We start from the raw sequence: 18,376 nt of genomic DNA, 5'->3' as shown, positions 1-18,376 counted from the left end.
TCACAGGCGGGTCCATTGGAGGGACAGATAGGGTCTTAGAACATACACAAGCCCACCCACGTGGATATCAGCACCAAAGGGCCCAGATGGGTTGTGGGTAGCAGGGAAAGTGACTGAAAGTGGGGCAAGAGCCCAGCAAGTGACACTGTTCCTTCTCTGACCCCTAGCCCACAGACAGTGCCACTGCAAAGAGGGTTGCCACACCCTGATGAATGCCTAAGGCCCTGCCCCCTAACAACCTCACAGGTGCACCTAGACAAAGAAATATGGCCCAAATGAAAGAACAGATGAAAATTCCAGAAAAGGAACTAAGCAATGAAGAGATAGCCAACCTACCAGGTGCAGAGTTCAAAACACTGGTAATCAGGATGCTCCCAGAAATGATTGAGTATGGGTGCAAAGTAAAGGAAGAATTGAAGGCTATACAAAATGAAATAAAGAAAAATATGTAGGGAACCAACAGTGAAGGGAAGTAAGCCATGACTCAAGTCAATGATTTGTAACAGAAGGAAGAAATAATCATTCGACTGGAACAGAATGAAGAAACAAGAATTCAAAAAAATGAGAAGAGGCTAAGGAACCTCTGAGACAACTTTAAATGTTCCAACATCTGAATCACAGGACTGCCAGAAGGAAAAGAGGAAAAGAAAGAAATTGAAAATGTATTTGAACAAATAACGAAGAAAAACATCCCCAATCTGGAGAAGGAAATAGACATGCAAGCCCAGAAAGCTCAAAGAGTCCCAAACAAGTTGGACCCAAGGAGGAACACAACAAGACACATCATAATTAAATTACTCAAGATTGTAGTTGAGGAGAGAATCTTAAAAGCAGCAAGAGGAAAAGAGACAGTTACCTACGAAGGAGTTCCCATAAGATTATCAGCTGATTTATCACAAGAAACCTTACAGGCAAGAAGGGGCTGGAAAGAAGTATTCCAAGTCATGAAAGGCAAAGGCCTACATCCAAGACTACTCTACCCAGCAAAGCTATCATTTAGAATGAAAGGGCAGATAAAATGCTTCCCAGATAAGGTCAAGTTAAAGGAGTTCATCATCACCAAGCCCATAAAAAAATATTTTACTTATTTATTTTTAGAGAGAGGGGAAGGGAGGGAGAAAGAGAGGCAGAGAAATATCAGTGGGTGGCTCCCTCTCACATGCCCCCAACTGGGGACCTGGCCCACAACCCAGGCATGTGCCCTGACTGGGAATTGAACAGGTGACCCTTTGGTTCTCAGTCTGGTGCTCAATCCACTGAGCCATACCAGCCAGGGCACCAAGCCCTTATTACATGAAATGTTAAAGGGACTTATCTAGGAAGAAGATGATCAGAACTATGAACAGTAAAATGACAACAAACTCACAACTATCAACAACTGAATCTAAAAAACAAAAACAAACTCAGCAAACATTAGTCACAGGAACAGAATCACAGAAATTGGGGGTTATCAATAGGGAGGGGGAGGGGAGAGAATGGGGGGGGAAGTACAGAGAATAAGAAGCATAATTGGTAGGTGCAAAATAGACAGGGGAGGTTAAGAATAGTATAGGAAATAGAGAAGCCAAAGAACTTGTAGGAATGATCCACTGACATGAACTAAGAGGGAGGGGGCATGCTCAAGGGAGGGGGCACAGGGTACAGAGAGGGATAAAGGAGAGAGAAGATGGGACAACTGTAAGAGCATAATCAATAAAATATACTTAAAAAGAAATTGCATTGGTGTAATAAAATCACTAAAGTAATTAATATTCTGCCCTGGCTGGTGTGACTAAATGGATTGAGTGACCGCCTGCAAACCAAAGGGTGGCCTGTTCCCTTCCCAGTCTAGGGCATATGCCTGGGTTGCTGGCCAGGGCTCCTGTAGGGGGCACGCAAGAGACAGCCACAGATTGATGTTTCTCTCCCTCTACTTTCTCCCTCCTTCCCCTCACTAAAAATAAATAAATGAAATCCTTAAAAATAAATAAAAATGAATGTTCAACAGAACAAAAGGCAAACTAATTCAATGATGTCAAAACATTTTGATGTACCATAATATACAGCTCTGAGAATAATAACTCGAAATATATGTTACAAGTATCTTCCTACATTTCCTAAGACTGAAAATTAAAATGTTTATAAACATTTAATTTCAGAAATACTTTGTATCATGGAAAAATGAATACATTAACTACAACCTTAAAAACTTTATAAAAAAAGGGAAATGATACAGAAATAAACTCTATAGGGCAAAGCAATTACCTCCAAAAAACTAAAGTTAATTTTAAGCTTAAGCATAATTTTAAGTATATGTGTTAGTACCACAGAAAATTTACATTTAAAAGAATGGCAAATATAACCCCATACTTTCAAATAAAAAGATGGAGGGAAATATTAAAGATTTTTGAAGAAAAATTGCAGTGGATAAAATATTTGAGACTCACGTTGTTTGCAGAGCCGGGACCCTGAGGGAGGCTGGGGCTGAAGGCCATGAGGTCGGTCTTGGGCGGGCCCTCCCCAGAGCACACCCTCTGCCGCCTCTCCTGCGAGTACGACCAGCTCCCCACCGCGCTGGAGCACACCAGCACCGGCTTCCCCGGCGCGCACGCGCCCTCGGTGGGCGGCGTCGAGCACCGCAGTGCGGTGTACAGCAGCAGCGTGAGCACCAGCAGGCTGGACACCGCGCAGATGGCAACGATCAGGTACACGTTCACGTCCACCAGCTGTGTCTCTGCATTCACAGCGCTCGAAGGCGCTCGCGAGGCCTTTGGCGCTTGACCGCTGTCCACCAGAGACAGCAGCACTGTGGCCGTGGCCGCCAGCGCGGGCTCTCCATGGTCCTTCACCAGCACCAATAGGCGCTGGCGCGGTTCGTCCATCTCGTCCAGGTTGCGCGTCGTGCTGATCTCGCCCGTGTACAGTCCCACGCGGAACAGGCTGCGACTACCACCCGCAGCCGGCTGCAGCTCATAAGACAGCCACGCGTTGTAGCCAGAGTCCGCGTCCACCGCGCGCACCTTCGCCACCACATGGCCCGCGCCCACCGACCGCGACACCAGCTGGCTCACGGCGCCACTCCCGCCGCCCACCCCAGGCGGCAGCAGCGCGGGCGCGTTGTCGTTCTCGTCCAGCACGAACACCTGCAGCGTCACGTTGCTGCCCAGAGGAGGCAGGCCCGCGTCGCGCGCGCTCACCTGGAACTGCAGCAGTTCCAGCTCCTCGTGGTCCAGAGGCTGCAGCGCGAACACCTTGCCGCTCTCCGCGTGCACAGACACGTAGCTCGACAGCGCACGCTCGCCCACCCGCCGCTCCACCAGCGAGTAGGACACCAGCGCGTTCTCCTGCGCGTCCAAGTCCCGCGCGGACACCGTGAAGATGTGGCAGCCGGGCGGGTTGTTCTCCTTCACGAACACCGTGTACTCGGGCTGCGCGAACGTGGGCGCGTTGTCGTTCACGTCTGCCACCTCCACGGACACGCTGGCGGTGGCCGACAGCGAAGGCGAGCCCCGGTCCCTCGCGGTCACTACTACAGCATAGTCCGCCACGCTCTCGCGGTCCAGGGCGCTGTCCAGCACCAGCGAATAGTAATTCTTGAAAGTGGACACCAGCTTGAAAGGAACGTGTGGGGACAGAGTGCAGCTCACCTGCCCATTGGCACCGGAGTCGCGGTCTGACAAACTAATCAGGGCGATGACAGTGCCCAGCGGAGCGTCCTCTCGCACGGGCAGAGACAGGGAGGTTACAGCCATCTCTGGGGTGTTATCGTTCTCATCCAGGAGTCTCACTACTACTTTGCAGTGTCCAGTTAAAGGGAATGCACTTTTATCCACAGCATCAATATTAATTTCATATAAATTATGGTCTTCATAATCCAGTTCTCCCTTAACTGTTATTTCCCCACTATTGGAATTGATTATAAATTTAGATTTTACGTTGTCCAGAACAAGATTACTAAAGAGGTACACTATTTCCTTATTAATACCTTCATCTGCATCTGAGGCGTTCAATTTAATAACTAATGTCCCATTTGGTGCATTTTCCACTAATCTAACATTATAAATTGATTTATCAAATACCGGGGCATTATCATTTGCATCCAGTACATTAATCAATAACTGAACAGTACCTGTTAGTTCAGGTTTTCCTCCATCAACTGCAATCAATAGTAAACGATGCTCTTGGGTTTCTTCTCTATCTACTGGCTTCTTCAATACTAGCTCTAAAATGTTTGTTTCTTCTTCACTTGTTTTCACATCCAAATGAAAATGTTCATTAGAATTTAACTTGTACCTCAGTTCTGCGTTTGCTCCGATATCCATATCAGATGCGCCCTCTAGCGGAAACCGGGAATCTGCTGTTCTTGATTCCAAAATAAATAATCTTTGTTCTTGTCGGAAGAACCTTGGCGGGTTGTCGTTAATGTCCTTCACTTCCACCTCCACGTGGAAAACCTGCAGTGGCCGCCCCACGATCACCTCCAGGTGGATGCTGCACTCCGCGCTCCGCCCGCACAGCTCCTCGCGGTCGATCCGAGAATTCACAAACAAGATGCCATTCTGCAGGTTTACCTCCAGAAGGTCCCCGCGGCCTTTGGACGCCACGCGGAACAGGCGCGGCACCAGCTCCGCCAGCTCCAGTCCCAGGTCCTGCGCGATGCGGCCCACGAAGGTGCCGTGTTTGACCTCCTCAGGGACCGTGTAGTGGACCTGGCCGCTCCCGGGCTTCCAGGCGGCCAGGAGCAGAAGTGAGAGCAGCAGACGCCGGGATTCCTGGCCTCTTTCCGGGGAAAACTCCATCTCAAGCCTGCAGTACTTGTTCTCATTAAGGGATCTTATTTTAAAATCAAAAGATATCTTCTGACCATTCACTCCAATGTCGCTGCATCCTCCATTTTTCAGCATCTGGATAGTGCATGCAGCTTCTTCACAATAAGAAGGGAGTTTTCTTCCTTTCTCCATCAGATCATTTTATGGCACAGAGCGACCTCATGTGGCTCCAAACGGTAAGTAATTGATTCTGGAAATTCATACCGTAAGCTACTAAATCTTATTTATTCTTTCAGCCATCCTGCATACTTTCATGCCTTTGGAGAATAGAATCACAATTTGTGCTACTGAGGTACACATTTCAACCACCGACTGAGTGTGGTTCTTAGTTTCACCACAGGAGCAGCTTTTCTGTGGGAATCCTTTTTCCCACAGGTGTTAAGTATTTGCAGAGACCCACCTGTAGGTACACACACTCTGTACACACACAACTGTGAAGCGATGTTTAGGAGAACTCCTGAGTTTCCAAGAATGCAGGGAGGTTGTTGTTAGTGAAGACACACCCTTCATCTTTGGATTTCACATCCCAGGTGTTGCCATCTTCAGAGGGGCCATCTATAAGGAACCTCTGGTTCCAATAAGCCATCGAAAGGGAATTTTTAAAATGTTCAAAAAAGGAAGAAAAGACCCGCATTTAATTGAAAGTCTTCCTTAAATCATGTAAGGGCTGAGGGTGCAAGGAAGCTTTAACAAAGAAGTAGGGTATTGTGGCATGTAATTTGTGTGAAAAAAGTATTCTAAAGAATATTATTCACTGGAATGCATTCACTCCCCATGATCAAGACTGGTATTCTCGTTTTGTCTCATGGTTCACAAATATTTGCTCAATCTCCAGTGTCTAATGTGCCTAAACTTGTATTTTCTCCCATATTGCTCATATATTTTCATCTAAGTGGTTACTTTCCTACTTCCAACAAAATTTTTCACTATACATATTCATTTTGCTCCCTGCCTGTACAATATCCATCATTTCCAAACTCTTAGCAAAGCAACTTCCCCACTTTTATAATTATTTTAAAATGTCTTGATCAATGAAGACTCTTATGATTAAAACCAATTGGGCACACCTCTTTAATTTCTTTTATATACTATTGCATCCAGATTGGATCACTTCGGCCACTTATTATATTAATTTCTTTTTTATGGGCATTTTAGTATGTATGTCTAGTCATCTTTTTTGAAACAAACTTTCTAAAGGAATCATTTTTGTCTTAGTAGTCTAATCGTTCAGAACACTTAAGCAGTATCTGCTGAATATGGGCCTAATAGAATGGTTTCGTTCTCTTCAATTGATGGATGAAACCCATTAAATTAAGGTGGTCACATAGCTATTCAGGAAAATACGATGTATCAGCAGCCTCTAGAATTTTTAAACAATATAAAAATAGTATCCTTAGATATTGCCCTAATTAATATATGAATTAAAAACCTGGAATTCAGCTTAGTTTTCATTCCAGTTCTTGGTAATCATGAACTTTAAGACATCTGGGTTTTAATAGTCAAGGAATAAGCCCCAATTAATACAGCACAATATAATTTCCTGATGTAAAGAAACTTAATATAGGACATGTTGGCAGTCATTTTTAGACTTTTTTTGCCTCTTAGGTTCATAAGCCTCTTTCCCCATGGTTGTCTAGGACAAAAAAAAATCAGTGTAGTGAAACTGACTTTAGTCTCCCATTCTATGGAGAGCTGCATTCATAATTTCCTTCTGAATTAAAACATAAATCAGAGCAGTTTCACTGTTTGAAAACCCAAACTGCAGATTTGTACAAAAGGATCATACGTGTCAAACACGCTGGAAGAAAGTGAAAAGAACACCCTGTCTATATATTTTGCAAAATAATCAAATACATAGATGGGAATGCAACAGAATATAAAGGATATTTAATCAGAAACTAGTGAGTATTCACCTGGTATAGCAGCAATACATCTCTAAGGAGAAAAAATGCAGGTCTTTAAAATGTAGCTGAGAACTTCCTAGTCAACAATTTGAAGAACAGGGATGCATTTGAAGACTGAAGTCCCATATCCTGGGAGACCAGAACTTTGCATGACCCTATTACTTATAATATGATGAAAATGAGGCCTAATAAAATAGCGAACTGAAGTTGGAAATGCTGTAGCTAATACTGGCTACAGAAAGAGCAGGGAAGGATAGTGCCAGAAAAATGAAATGAAAAAGAGAAAGGGAAGAATTATCTCACTGTCCTATATGTTAGCCTCCCCCACAGTGTCACTGAGTGTCAACCAGGTTTCGGCACAGAAGCTTGAACAGGGAAGTAGAAAGTTATAGCATGTAACTTGCATGGAAAGTATTTCATGTAATGGTACACACTAGAATCCATTCACCTTCCACAAGCAAGGTTGGTTTTCTCATTTTGCTCTTATGATTCAGAAGTACTAGACTGTTCTTCAGTCTCTGATATGCCCAAGCTTAGGTTTCCAGTGGCAACTAAACTTGAATGGGAACCCAACTATTTGCTTGGGGGAAATGATCAAATATCAAATAAGAGAATGACTGAAAAATGATCTCACTTCAGTTTTATTGAAATTGGTGCAAATGACTTGGAACTTTAAACGTCCTACATGACACACTTTAATGGCCAGGTTGGTATTCGGCAGGGGGATGGCCAGTGACGACACTGATTCACTGAACTGTTCGGACATTAGCATCCTTAGTGCCACATGCAGAAGATGTTCGGGATTAATAACTTCTCTAGTAGAATAGCTTTTAAATTACATAGAAGTATCACTTTCAACAAATGGCTCAATGGAAATAATAATTCTTAACAAGATTAATAATATTCTTTCAAAAAGAATATTTTCTATATAATGATGTAAAGGGAATGTTACACTTTCACTTCTTATTGACTTTAATGCTTACTATTAAAAGTACTGAGAAAATGAAGATGAACAAAGATACAATTCCCAAAGCAATAAAAGTATTCTGTTTATTTTTTTTTTTACCCCGTTGGGAAACTAGCAACAATACACACATTACCAAATGTGAGCACAAGGGCCAAAATAAATCACGTTCAAGCAGAGAGGAAGAACTGAGACTTCAGATAAAGGAGTGAGTAAGACAGTAGGTGCTCCATAAAAGATGACAGGTTTAATAAACTAATTTTGAAAGTGAAGTAATAGAGCAAAATAAAAAGGGAGTGGAAGCATGCAGGGCTGGCTCATAAAACGGGCCAGTGACATCGGGATGAAAATCTAGCTGGAACTCCATGCCCTGGCTGGTGTGGCTCAGTGGGATGAGTGTGGGCCAGGCCCATGGTTGGGGGACACGTGAGAGGCAACTGATGGTTTCTCTCACATTGATGTTTCTCTCCCTCTCTCTCCCTCCCTTCCTCCCTTTCTGAAAATAAACAAATAAAATCTAGCAGGAACTCCAAATGAAAAGTGGCAAAACCCCCTGGCTGGCATAGCTCAGTGGATTGAACGCAGGCTGCTAACCAAAGTGTCGCAGGTTCGGTTCCCAGTCAGGGTATATGCCTGGGTTGCAGGCCACGGCCCCCAGCAACCCCACATTGATGTTTCTCTCTGTCTCTCTTTCTTCCCCCTTTCCCTCTCTAAAAAATAAATAAATAAAATCTTAAAAAAAAAAAAAAGAAAAGCGGCAAAAGCTCCTGAAGCATTGTGCAGCACTGATACACCACGTTTGGAGTCGAATATTCTAAACAATGCAATTCATGCAAGAAAATATATGTAATTTCTATCCAGACCTTTAGTGATAAAAAGTAATCCTACTACTGCACATACTTACAAAATAAAACAAACCACAAGTATGGTTTTGACTACTTATTGCTGATTGGTGCAAAAACATTAGTAAAAAGATTTTCAAACATTTCAACCAGAAAATCAAGAACTGGAAAACTCTATGTACCAAAAACATAGAGTATTTAATTGTAATATGTTTACAAAGGAGTAGATACATCGAGGGATAAAAGATAAAGCCATTACTGAAAGAATTTTAAAAATTACTCACTTTGGCAGAAACATCAGCATCCACATCCAGTTGTTCTTCTCTATCCCCGCTAAACGAACCAGCTGGAAGGCTGGGGCTGAAGGCCATGAGGTCCGTCTTGGGCGGGCCCTCCCCAGAGCACACCCTCTGCCGCCTCTGCTGCGAGTACGACCAGCTCCCCACCGCGCTGGAGCACACCAGCACCGGCTTCCCCGGCGCGCACGCGCCCTCGGTCCGAGGCGCCGCGCACTTCAGAGCGGTGTACAGCAATAGTGTGAGCACCAACAGGCTGGACACCGCGCAGATGGCGATGATCAAGTATACATTGACATCCACTAGCGCGGTTCCTGTGCTCACTGCGCCCGCAGACGGCTGGAATGAGGTTTTTGGCGCCTGGCTGCTTTCCACTAGCGACAGCAGCACGGTGGCCGTGGCCGCCAGCGCCGGCTCTCCGTGGTCCTTCACCAGCACCAATAAGCGCTGGCGTGGCGCATCGACCTCGTCCAAGGTGCGCGTCGTGCTGATCTCGCCCGTGTACAGCCCCACCCGGAACGGGCTGCGAGCACCACCCGCCGCCGGCTGCAGCTCATAAGACAGCCACGCGTTGTAGCCAGAGTCTGCGTCCACCGCGCGCACCTTCGCCACCACATGGCCCGCGCCCACCGACCGCGACACCAGCTGGCTCACGGCGCCACTCCCGCCGCCCGCCCCAGGTGGCAGCAGCGCGGGCGCGTTGTCGTTCTCGTCCAGCACGAACACCTGCAGCGTCACGTTGCTGCCCAGAGGAGGCACGCCCGCGTCGCGCGCGCTCACCTGGAACTGCAGCAGCTCCAGCTCCTCGTGGTCCAGAGGCTGCAGCGCGAACACCTTGCCGCTCTCCGCGTGCACAGACACGTAGCTCGACAGCGCTCGCTCGCCCACCCGCCGCTCCACCAGCGAGTAGGACACCAGCGCGTTCTCCTGCGCGTCCAAGTCCCGCGCGGACACCGTGAAGATGTGGCAGCCGGGCGGGTTGTTCTCCTTCACGAACACCGTGTACTCGGGCTGCGCGAACGTGGGCGCGTTGTCGTTCACGTCTGCCACCTCCACGGACACGCTGGTTGTGGCTGACAGCGAGGGCGAGCCCCCGTCCCTCGCGGTCACTACTACAACATAGTCCGCCACGCTCTCGCGGTCCAGGGCGCTGTCCAGCACCAGCGAATAGTAATTCTTGAAGGTAGACACCAGCTTGAAAGGAACGTGGGGTGACAGGGTGCAAGTCACCTGCCCATTGGGACCGGAGTCACGGTCAGACACGCTAATCAAGGCAATGATTGTGCCAAGCGGAGCATCTTCTAACACAGGCAAGTATAGTGATTTGATAACCAACTCAGGTACATTATCATTGGTGTCTAGAATTTCCACTAGGACAGTGCAGTGATCTGCCATTGGGGGCGTTCCTTTATCTGTTGCTTCCACCTGGATTTCGTATAACTTGGTTTCCTCAAAATCTAGGTTACCCTTTACACTGATGTATCCATTAATCGGGTCTAAGTGGAATTTCGACAGAATATCCGCAGACGTATCCGTGCTGAAAGAATATACAATGTCCTTATTTACTCCTTCATCTAAATCAGAGGCGTTGACAATCACTGCTAGGGTACCATTTGATGCATTTTCGAATAATCTGGCTTTGTAGACCGACTTCTCAAACTCGGGGGCGTTGTCATTCACATCTAGAATGGTGATGGTCAATTGAGTAGTGCCTGTGAGCTCCGGCTTCCCACCGTCAACTGCCATTATTAGTAAGCGATGCTCAGGAGTGTCCTCCCGATTTAACAGTTTTTTCAACACGAGCCCAAGGGATTTAATATCCTCATCATTCCTTTTAACATCCAAGGTAAAATATTCATTGGAGTTAAGAATGTAGGTCAGCTGCGAATTCACTCCTATATCTGCATCTGATGCGCCCTCTAGCGGAATCCGAGAACCAGGCGGCCGGGATTCGTAAATAAACAATTTTTTTACAGCCATTGGGAAAACCGGTGGGTTGTCATTAATGTCTTTGACCTCCACCTCCACGTGGAAAACCTGCAGCGGCCGCTCCACCACCACCTCCAGGTGGATGCTGCACTCCGCGCTCCGCCCGCACAGCTCCTCGCGGTCGATCCGAGAATTCACAAACAAGATGCCATTCTGCAGGTTTACCTCCAGAAGGTCCCCGCGGCCTTTGGACGCCACCCGGAACAGGCGCGGTATCAGCTCCGCCAGCTCCAGCCCCAGGTCCTGCGCGATGCGGCCCACGAAGGTACCGTGTTTGGCCTCCTCGGGGACTGAGTAGTGGACCTGACCGCTCCCAGCCTCCCAGAGTGCGAGGAGCAGAAGCGAAAGCAGTTGTCGCCGGGCTCTTAGAACTTCTCCCCAGGAAAACACCATTGCAACCCTTTCCCAAATACTTAGTCTCTCTTGCATCGATCCAAAGTTAAAAAAATAATTTGAGCTCCTTATTCTCCATTTTTTTAATAACCTTACCATGCCCGTATTTCAGAAAAGGTGAAGAAAAGCGGCTTCTGCGTACATAAAGCACCCTGCATTATCTTTTGTGGTGAAAGACCTTGTGGTAGACAGCGACATCATGTGGCGAAAGTGTATTGTAAGTACCAATGTCTTCTTTTCCATATACTTCGTTTGAATTTTCCCAAATTACTCTTTTCATTGTAATTTCCTTCAAGCACTCCTCAAAGTCTTTATATTATATCAGAATATACTCTTACAACTTTTTATGCTAATTCACTATTTTCTGCTCTGCCAGTTCATGACATAGTGTAAAATATAATGAAATAGTGACCACTGCTGTAACAGCAGCAGACAGCTATTGGGAATAGTTCCCGTTTGACAAGCACTGTTCTATTTGCTTCAATGGAGTCATCACATTACATTTTCACAGAAATCCTCTAAGGTGGATGTTACTATGTCTCACTTTTTACAAACAAGGAAGTGGGAGCATATATATAGGTTAAGTAACAAAAAAACTGGTGGTTTTTGGGTGGGATCTAAATCCTATTTGAAGAGCCATAATTTTAACCACTTGGCCTCTAAGTCGACACTTTATAGAAAAATCAGGCCTTTTGTATTTGCGACCATCAAAACATTGAGACATCAAAAACGTGTGTATACATACCCATATATGATGCACACATATTTCCTTCTATATTATTTTGGCAATTGTTAATTTACCAAATATGTTCACTTTATTTTTATTTGTAGGATGTCTGTAAGTCACTCTCATGTCCTTTATCTAGTAACTACATCCTTGTTAGCTGTTTCAGCTGTTATTTACACAAAAACATAAAGATGCCAGAAGTCAGTCCTTCACAGTGAAGTGCTTTTGGAAAGTTGTTTTGCTGCATGACAACACCATGTGATTTGGATACTTGTTACATTCAGGTTACACCAAGTAAGAGTATGTTAGTTTTTAACATTTCCACATCATTTATATGTTTGGATTTACCTGTATATCCTAAAATGTTCACAACATGAGAGAATTGTGTATTTAATCATCTCCACTCTGGATAATAAATGTCTGAATTCTAGTTTCTCAAAACTTTCATACTTGAAAGTATTGGTGATTTGACCAATCAGTAAAAAGAGAAAAGTCATTTTAGCACATGATTCACTACTCAGCATATGTAAGTTAAGGCAATAAAATAGTCTAAAGATCTCTGTGGATTTGGTGAGAGGCATGAGTTCTCTGAGCACTCGGAAGTTGAGCAGAGAGAATCCGTAGGAAGAGGTTGAATTTAGAGAGGTAAGGCAATGTCCAAAGTTTTGCTTATAGTCAGACCCTTTTTAAATGAAATCAAACATGTGATTTAAGTATTAGGAGAAAAATTTTCATACCAGTGTTTTCCTGTGTACTCACCGAATGCAAGCCAGGATTGCAATTTACTCATATTTTATCATTTATGTTTAGAATACAATGAATTATCAATATTTTAATGAATAAATAAGTAAATATTTGTATTGATTTCTTCAAGTAATATAAGTAAACAGGTAAATTACATTAATAATATTTATTAATATAAAATTTACTTAATTTCTAACTGATTCTATTGCACTAGTTCATGAAAAAGTAAACATTTAAGACTTTGGAAAAAAGAACTATTTTGGAAATGCATATATCTAGAAAATAATTATAGAGATCAATATGCTAGTTCCTTGATAAATCTTGAAAGGTAGTGAGTTTTAAAATGAAAGGCAAACTTAAAATTTTAAAACATCTTGGGCTTCACAGTAATTATAATACTATTAATTGACTAGTGTAATACCATACATTTCAAGACACTTAAGAATGTAATAAAGGAACTTAAGGAAAATGTAAATAAGTAATAACAATCCTTAGGAACTTGTATAGCAATAAAATTTGACTCCTGCCGGGCACACTGGGAGATACTTTTTAAAGCCTACCACTTACCTACAGTAGAAATGTAGTGGCCCGCCCTCCAGTAGGAAGGGTTCCATTCGCCTGTTCACACATTCCACACACAAGTCTTAAGGTGCTGAGCAGCCACAGTGCTCTAGGTGGGACGACTCCTTCCAAGGAAAAAGCTTCTTCCTCATTTTTCAAGCTATTTATTTTTCTCTGCACATATATAAAGCCTCAGGTGAACTTTTTTGATTCCTAAGAAATATATACTCTGAATTTTGAGACTTATCAGTGCTGAGGAGCTAATAAGTTTCCTGTAGGAACAGACTATTTTTTAAATATTTTATTTATTTATTTTTAGAGATATGAAGCAAAGGAGATCAAGAGGGAGAGAACATCAATCTGTGGTTGCCTCTCGTGTGCCCCCTACTGGGGACCTGGCCTGCAACCCAGGCATGCACCCTGACTAGGAATCAAACAGGAAACCTTTTGGTTCAAAGGCCAGTGCTCAATCCACTGAGCCACACCAGCCAGGGCAGAACAGACTATTCTTGAATGGAATTCAAAATCTCCTCACTGAATTCCTCAATTCCCATGAAAGCAGATCCCAGATGGCCTATCTGTGAAGTGGCTATAGCTAAGATCACATATGGGAAATAATTTCTATGATTCATCAATATCCACACATATTTGGGGGAAAAACAGTAAATAACTAAGAACCAAATAGTAGAAGACAGTTATTTCATCCCAAGACATCTTCCTTTGGTTGAAAAAAATTAATATCACTTCCAAGTGTAAAATTTACTTGCCAAGTTTAGTGTTTTGATTACCCAAGACAGGAGTTTCCAATGAAAATATAGCAAACCAATACCAGTCCTTACCTTAAAACAAAAAGAAGCACAACTTCACTAGGCATTTAGGTGCCACCAGGTGAAACTGAGTGAGCTCCCAGTCATAGAAAACTTTGCCCTAGGCATGGAGTGTGGTGCCAGGGGAAGGCGATCAATCTCTGCTCAGCGGGAAGCCGGCATACGCTGCTAGCCCAGGGGTACTGACATTGGAAGAATGACTGAGCAAGCAGCAAACATGAGGACTGGATTAGAGTAATTTCCATTTGTGTGAAGAAAAAGTCCCAACACCTGACCACCCCACTACATGATATTTTGGGTTAATATGTAATTAAATAACAGAGATGGGGGCTCTTTTCTCAATGAACTCTCTGTTGTGCCTTAAAACATCCAGGATTTTGCATGTGTGAAATCTCTATCCCAAACAGCAATTTATTTTTACTACTGAAAGCCGTACCAAAGTAATGACCTGTGAGAGATAATATTGGAGGAGGTGACATTAAAATATCCATTGAGCCTACTTTCAAACACAAGGAAAAGAAAAACTAACTTATTAACTGTTGCACAAACAAAGACGAATCAATTCTTGAGTGAAATAATTATTTGGGACATGTTCAGGGGTATAATACAGTCTTATTCAAACATATTCTGACTGAAAGAATGGATGGTGTGGGCATATTTGGGAAATATGTATTATATAATCATATTGTATAAATTTTTCCAATTGTAGTTTTTTAATTTGAGAAAAAGTATTCACAGGTACTGTTAAGTTTTCAAATTTTGCTGAAGTGTTATGTCAATCCTTAAAGCTTCTTTTATTCATGGATAGGTTTAATTATGGAAAAGCCAAAATGTAAAAATAACAAAACCATTTAAGTAAATTGTATTCAATGCAAAAAAAAATCATCTCTAGTCCATTCTACGGGTTGCACAGTAGGATAACGGTATAAATTAAAGGTGGGGCTTTGCGTCAAAATAATTAATAGACTCATAAAGAATTAAGGAAACTACTGTTTTAGAATTGACAGGAAAAAATTAAGACTCACCTTTCCTAAGTGTTCTGATTCTGAAGGTTGTTGCCTTTCTTCTGCGGAGCTTGGACCTTGAGGTAGGCTGGGGCTGAAGGCCATGAGGTCCGTCTTGGGCGGGCCCTCCCCAGAGCACACCCTCTGCCGCCTCTCCTGCGAGTACGACCAGCTCCCCACCGCGCTGGAGCACACCAGCACCGGCTTCCCCCGCGCGCACGCGCCCTCGGTGGGCGGGGCCGAACACCGCAGCGCGGTGTACAGCAGCAGCGTGAGCACCAGCAGGCTGGACACCGCGCAGATGGCGATGATCAGGTACACATTCACGTCCACCAGCGACACCTCCGCGCTCGCGGCGCTGGAAGACGCTCGCGATGAGGTTTTTGGGGCCTGGCCGCTGTCCACCAGAGACAGCAGCACTGTGGCCGTGGCCGCCAGCGCGGGCTCTCCGTGGTCCTTCACCAGCACCAATAGGCGCTGCCGTGGAGCGTCCTCCTCATCCAAGGCACGCGTCGTGCTGATCTCGCCCGTGTACAGCCCCACACGGAACAGGCTGCGTGCACCACTTGCCACCGGCTGCAGCTCATAAGACAACCACGCGTTGTACCCAGAGTCCGCGTCCACCGCGCGCACCTTCGCCACCACATGGCCCACACCCACAGACCGCGACACTAGCTGGCTCACAGCACTGCCCCCACCACCTGCCCCAGGCGGCAGCAGCGCGGGCGCGTTGTCGTTCTCGTCCAGCACGAACACCTGCAGCGTCAGGTTGCTGCCCAGAGGAGGCACGCCCGCGTCGCGCGCGCTCACCTGGAACTGCAGCAGCTCCAGCTCCTCGTGGTCCAGAGGCTGCAGCGCGAACACCTTGCCGCTCTCCGCGTGCACAGACACGTAGCTCGACAGCGCTCGCTCGCCCACCCGCCGCTCCACCAGCGAGTAGGACACCAGCGCGTTCTCCTGCGCGTCCAAGTCCCGCGCGGACACCGTGAAGATGTGGCAGCCGGGCGGGTTGTTCTCCTTCACGAACACCGTGTACTCGGGCTGCGCGAACGTGGGCGCGTTGTCGTTCACGTCTGCCACCTCCACGGACACGCTGGCGGTGGCCGACAGCGAAGGCGAGCCCCCGTCCCTCGCGGTCACTACTACAGCATAGTCCGCCACGCTCTCGCGGTCCAGGGCGCTGTCCAGCACCAGAGAATAGTAGTTCTTGAAGGTGGACACCAGCTTGAAGGGAACGTTGGGTGACAGTGAGCAGGTCACCTGCCCGTTGGCACCAGAGTCGCGGTCGGACACCATGATGAGGGCTATTACGGTGCCCAGCGCAGCGTCCTCTCGGATCGGAAGCGAAAGAGATGTTATTGAGACTTCTGGTGTGTTATCATTGATGTCCACAATTTTTACTGAAATTTTGCAGTGCCCAGTCATTGACGGAGTTCCATTGTCATATGCCAGGACTTGAATCTCGTAGGAGTTTGTTTCTTCATAATCTAATTGTCCCTGAGTTCTAATTTCCCCTGTGCTGGAGTCTATTCTGAACTTGGTCTTTATAGTGGAGGGCGCATCACTGCTAAATGAATACACAATCTCGCTGTTTGACCCTTCATCGGCATCAGAAGAATTTAGTTTAATCACTAACGTTCCATTTGCGATGTTCTCTAACAATTGTACTTTGTAAACTGATTGGTCAAAAGTCGGTTCATTGTCATTCACATCCAATACCTTAATAAGCAATTGAACGGTTCCCGTAAGCTCAGGTTTGCCGCCATCAGTAGCCACTAATAATAAATTAACCGCGGCAGTTTCCTCTCTGTCCAGAGATTTCTTAAGAACAAGAGACAAAGACTGACTTAGTTCATCACTTGTCTGTACATCTAGAAAGAAAAACTCACTGGAGCTGAGCTTGTAGGAAAGAAGAGCGTTTACTCCGATATCTGCATCAGTTGCTCCCTCTAGAGGAAACCGCGAGTCAAGCAGCCTGGATTCGTGAAAACGGATGGTCTTTACCGCCATTGGAAATACCGGCGGGTTGTCGTTAATGTCCTTCACCTCCACCTCCACGTGGAAAACCTGCAGCGGCCGCTCCACCACCACCTCCAGGTGGATGCTGCACTCCGCGCTCCGCCCGCACAGCTCCTCGCGGTCGATCCGAGAATTCACAAACAAGATGCCATTCTGCAGGTTTACCTCCAGAAGGTCCCCGCGGCCTTTGGACGCCACCCGGAACAGGCGCGGCACCAGCTCCGTGAGCTCCAGCCCCAGGTCCTGCGCGATGCGGCCCACGAAGGTGCCGTGTTTGGCCTCCTCGGGGACCGAGTAGTGGACCTGGCCGCTCCCGGTCTCCCAGGCAGCTAGGAACAGAAGCAAAAGCAGCAGACGCCCGGCCTCTCGGTCCCTTCTCATAGAAGACACCATTACCAATCCTCAGTGAGTTGCTCAAAATAAAAAAATCATGTTTTGCAAAATTTGAAATGTTCTCTTCTAGTGCTGCTTCTCTTATTGTTCGGCTTCTCTGGAGTGACAATGGAGCTCTGGGTATTTTTCTTCCTAGACAACACTCTGTGGTGGACAGCGACATCATGTGGCCAAAATGTAGGCTCAGCTGCTCATCCTGTAGATTTAAAACTAGTCTGATCTAAGTTTATTCATAATTTTGTCTTTGAAAAATAGCTATTTTAAAACGCTGGAATATATCATCTCCCTCTTTTCGTGTTGAAAACACATTAAATTTACCATATCAACCTTTTTAAATATACAATTTAGTATACTCACATTGTTGTGAGACAGATCTCCAGAACTTTTCCCCTGCAAATCTGAAACTCTGTACTTACTAGACAACTCCAGGTTTCCACCACACGGCCACCCATCGCTCTGGTTGTTGCTCCTGAGTTCAGCTCCTTTAGATGCCTCATATTAGTGGAATCATACAGTACTTGCCTGTGACTGGCTTAGTTCACTTAGCATAATGTCCTCAAGTTTCTCCGGTGTTGTAGCGTGTGACTGGATTTCCTTTAAGGCTAAATAATATTCTAATGTGTGTGTATGTACCACATTTTGCTTGTCTATTTATCCATCTATCCATGGACATTTCCATGGAAATGGAAATGCTGCTCAAGAGGTTTCCACCTCTTGACTATTGTGAGTAGCGCTGCTATGAACACAGGTGTGAAACTCCACCTCTGAGACCCTGCTTTCTTTCAGCCACATTATCTCTTTCTATGTTTAACTGTTCCTTCGAGTGAAGCACATAGAAATCAAGGGCACTTCAGTCCATTGAAAATATATTTGTATATTTTATTATTTTTTGTGATTTAATTTTG

At 45.3% G+C, this 18,376-nt stretch overlaps 2 protein-coding genes across 3 annotated transcripts in view; both read right to left on the bottom strand.

Annotated features, from left to right (window-relative positions):
- LOC114509084 (protocadherin alpha-C2) overlaps nt 1-18,124 on the bottom strand; it is a 167,826-nt gene extending 149,702 nt beyond the window's left edge. The window contains exon 1 of one of the 2 annotated variants that reach the window (XM_028527141.2): nt 15,081-18,124. In XM_028527141.2, the coding sequence (XP_028382942.1) occupies nt 15,081-17,471 (2,391 nt within the window). In that variant the 5' untranslated portion in view covers nt 17,472-18,124. Of the gene's footprint in view, nt 1-2,426; nt 5,789-15,080 lie in introns of those variants that run through there. The other variant, XM_028527142.2, reaches the window with a different exon arrangement.
- On the bottom strand, nt 8,442-11,587 carry LOC114509087 (protocadherin alpha-3-like). The gene has a single exon (XM_028527145.2). It carries the CDS (start codon nt 11,293-11,295, stop codon nt 8,788-8,790), a length of 2,508 nt encoding a protein of 835 aa, XP_028382946.2. The 5' UTR covers nt 11,296-11,587; the 3' UTR covers nt 8,442-8,787.
- Nucleotides 18,125-18,376: the final 252 nt, after the last annotated feature.

This window comes from Phyllostomus discolor, chromosome 13, assembly GCF_004126475.2.
Source record: "Phyllostomus discolor isolate MPI-MPIP mPhyDis1 chromosome 13, mPhyDis1.pri.v3, whole genome shotgun sequence".
In the NCBI taxonomy this organism is placed as follows: domain Eukaryota; kingdom Metazoa; phylum Chordata; class Mammalia; order Chiroptera; family Phyllostomidae; genus Phyllostomus; species Phyllostomus discolor.
Note: the sequence above shows the minus strand (reverse complement) of the source record. Positions and strands in the feature narration are given on the sequence as shown.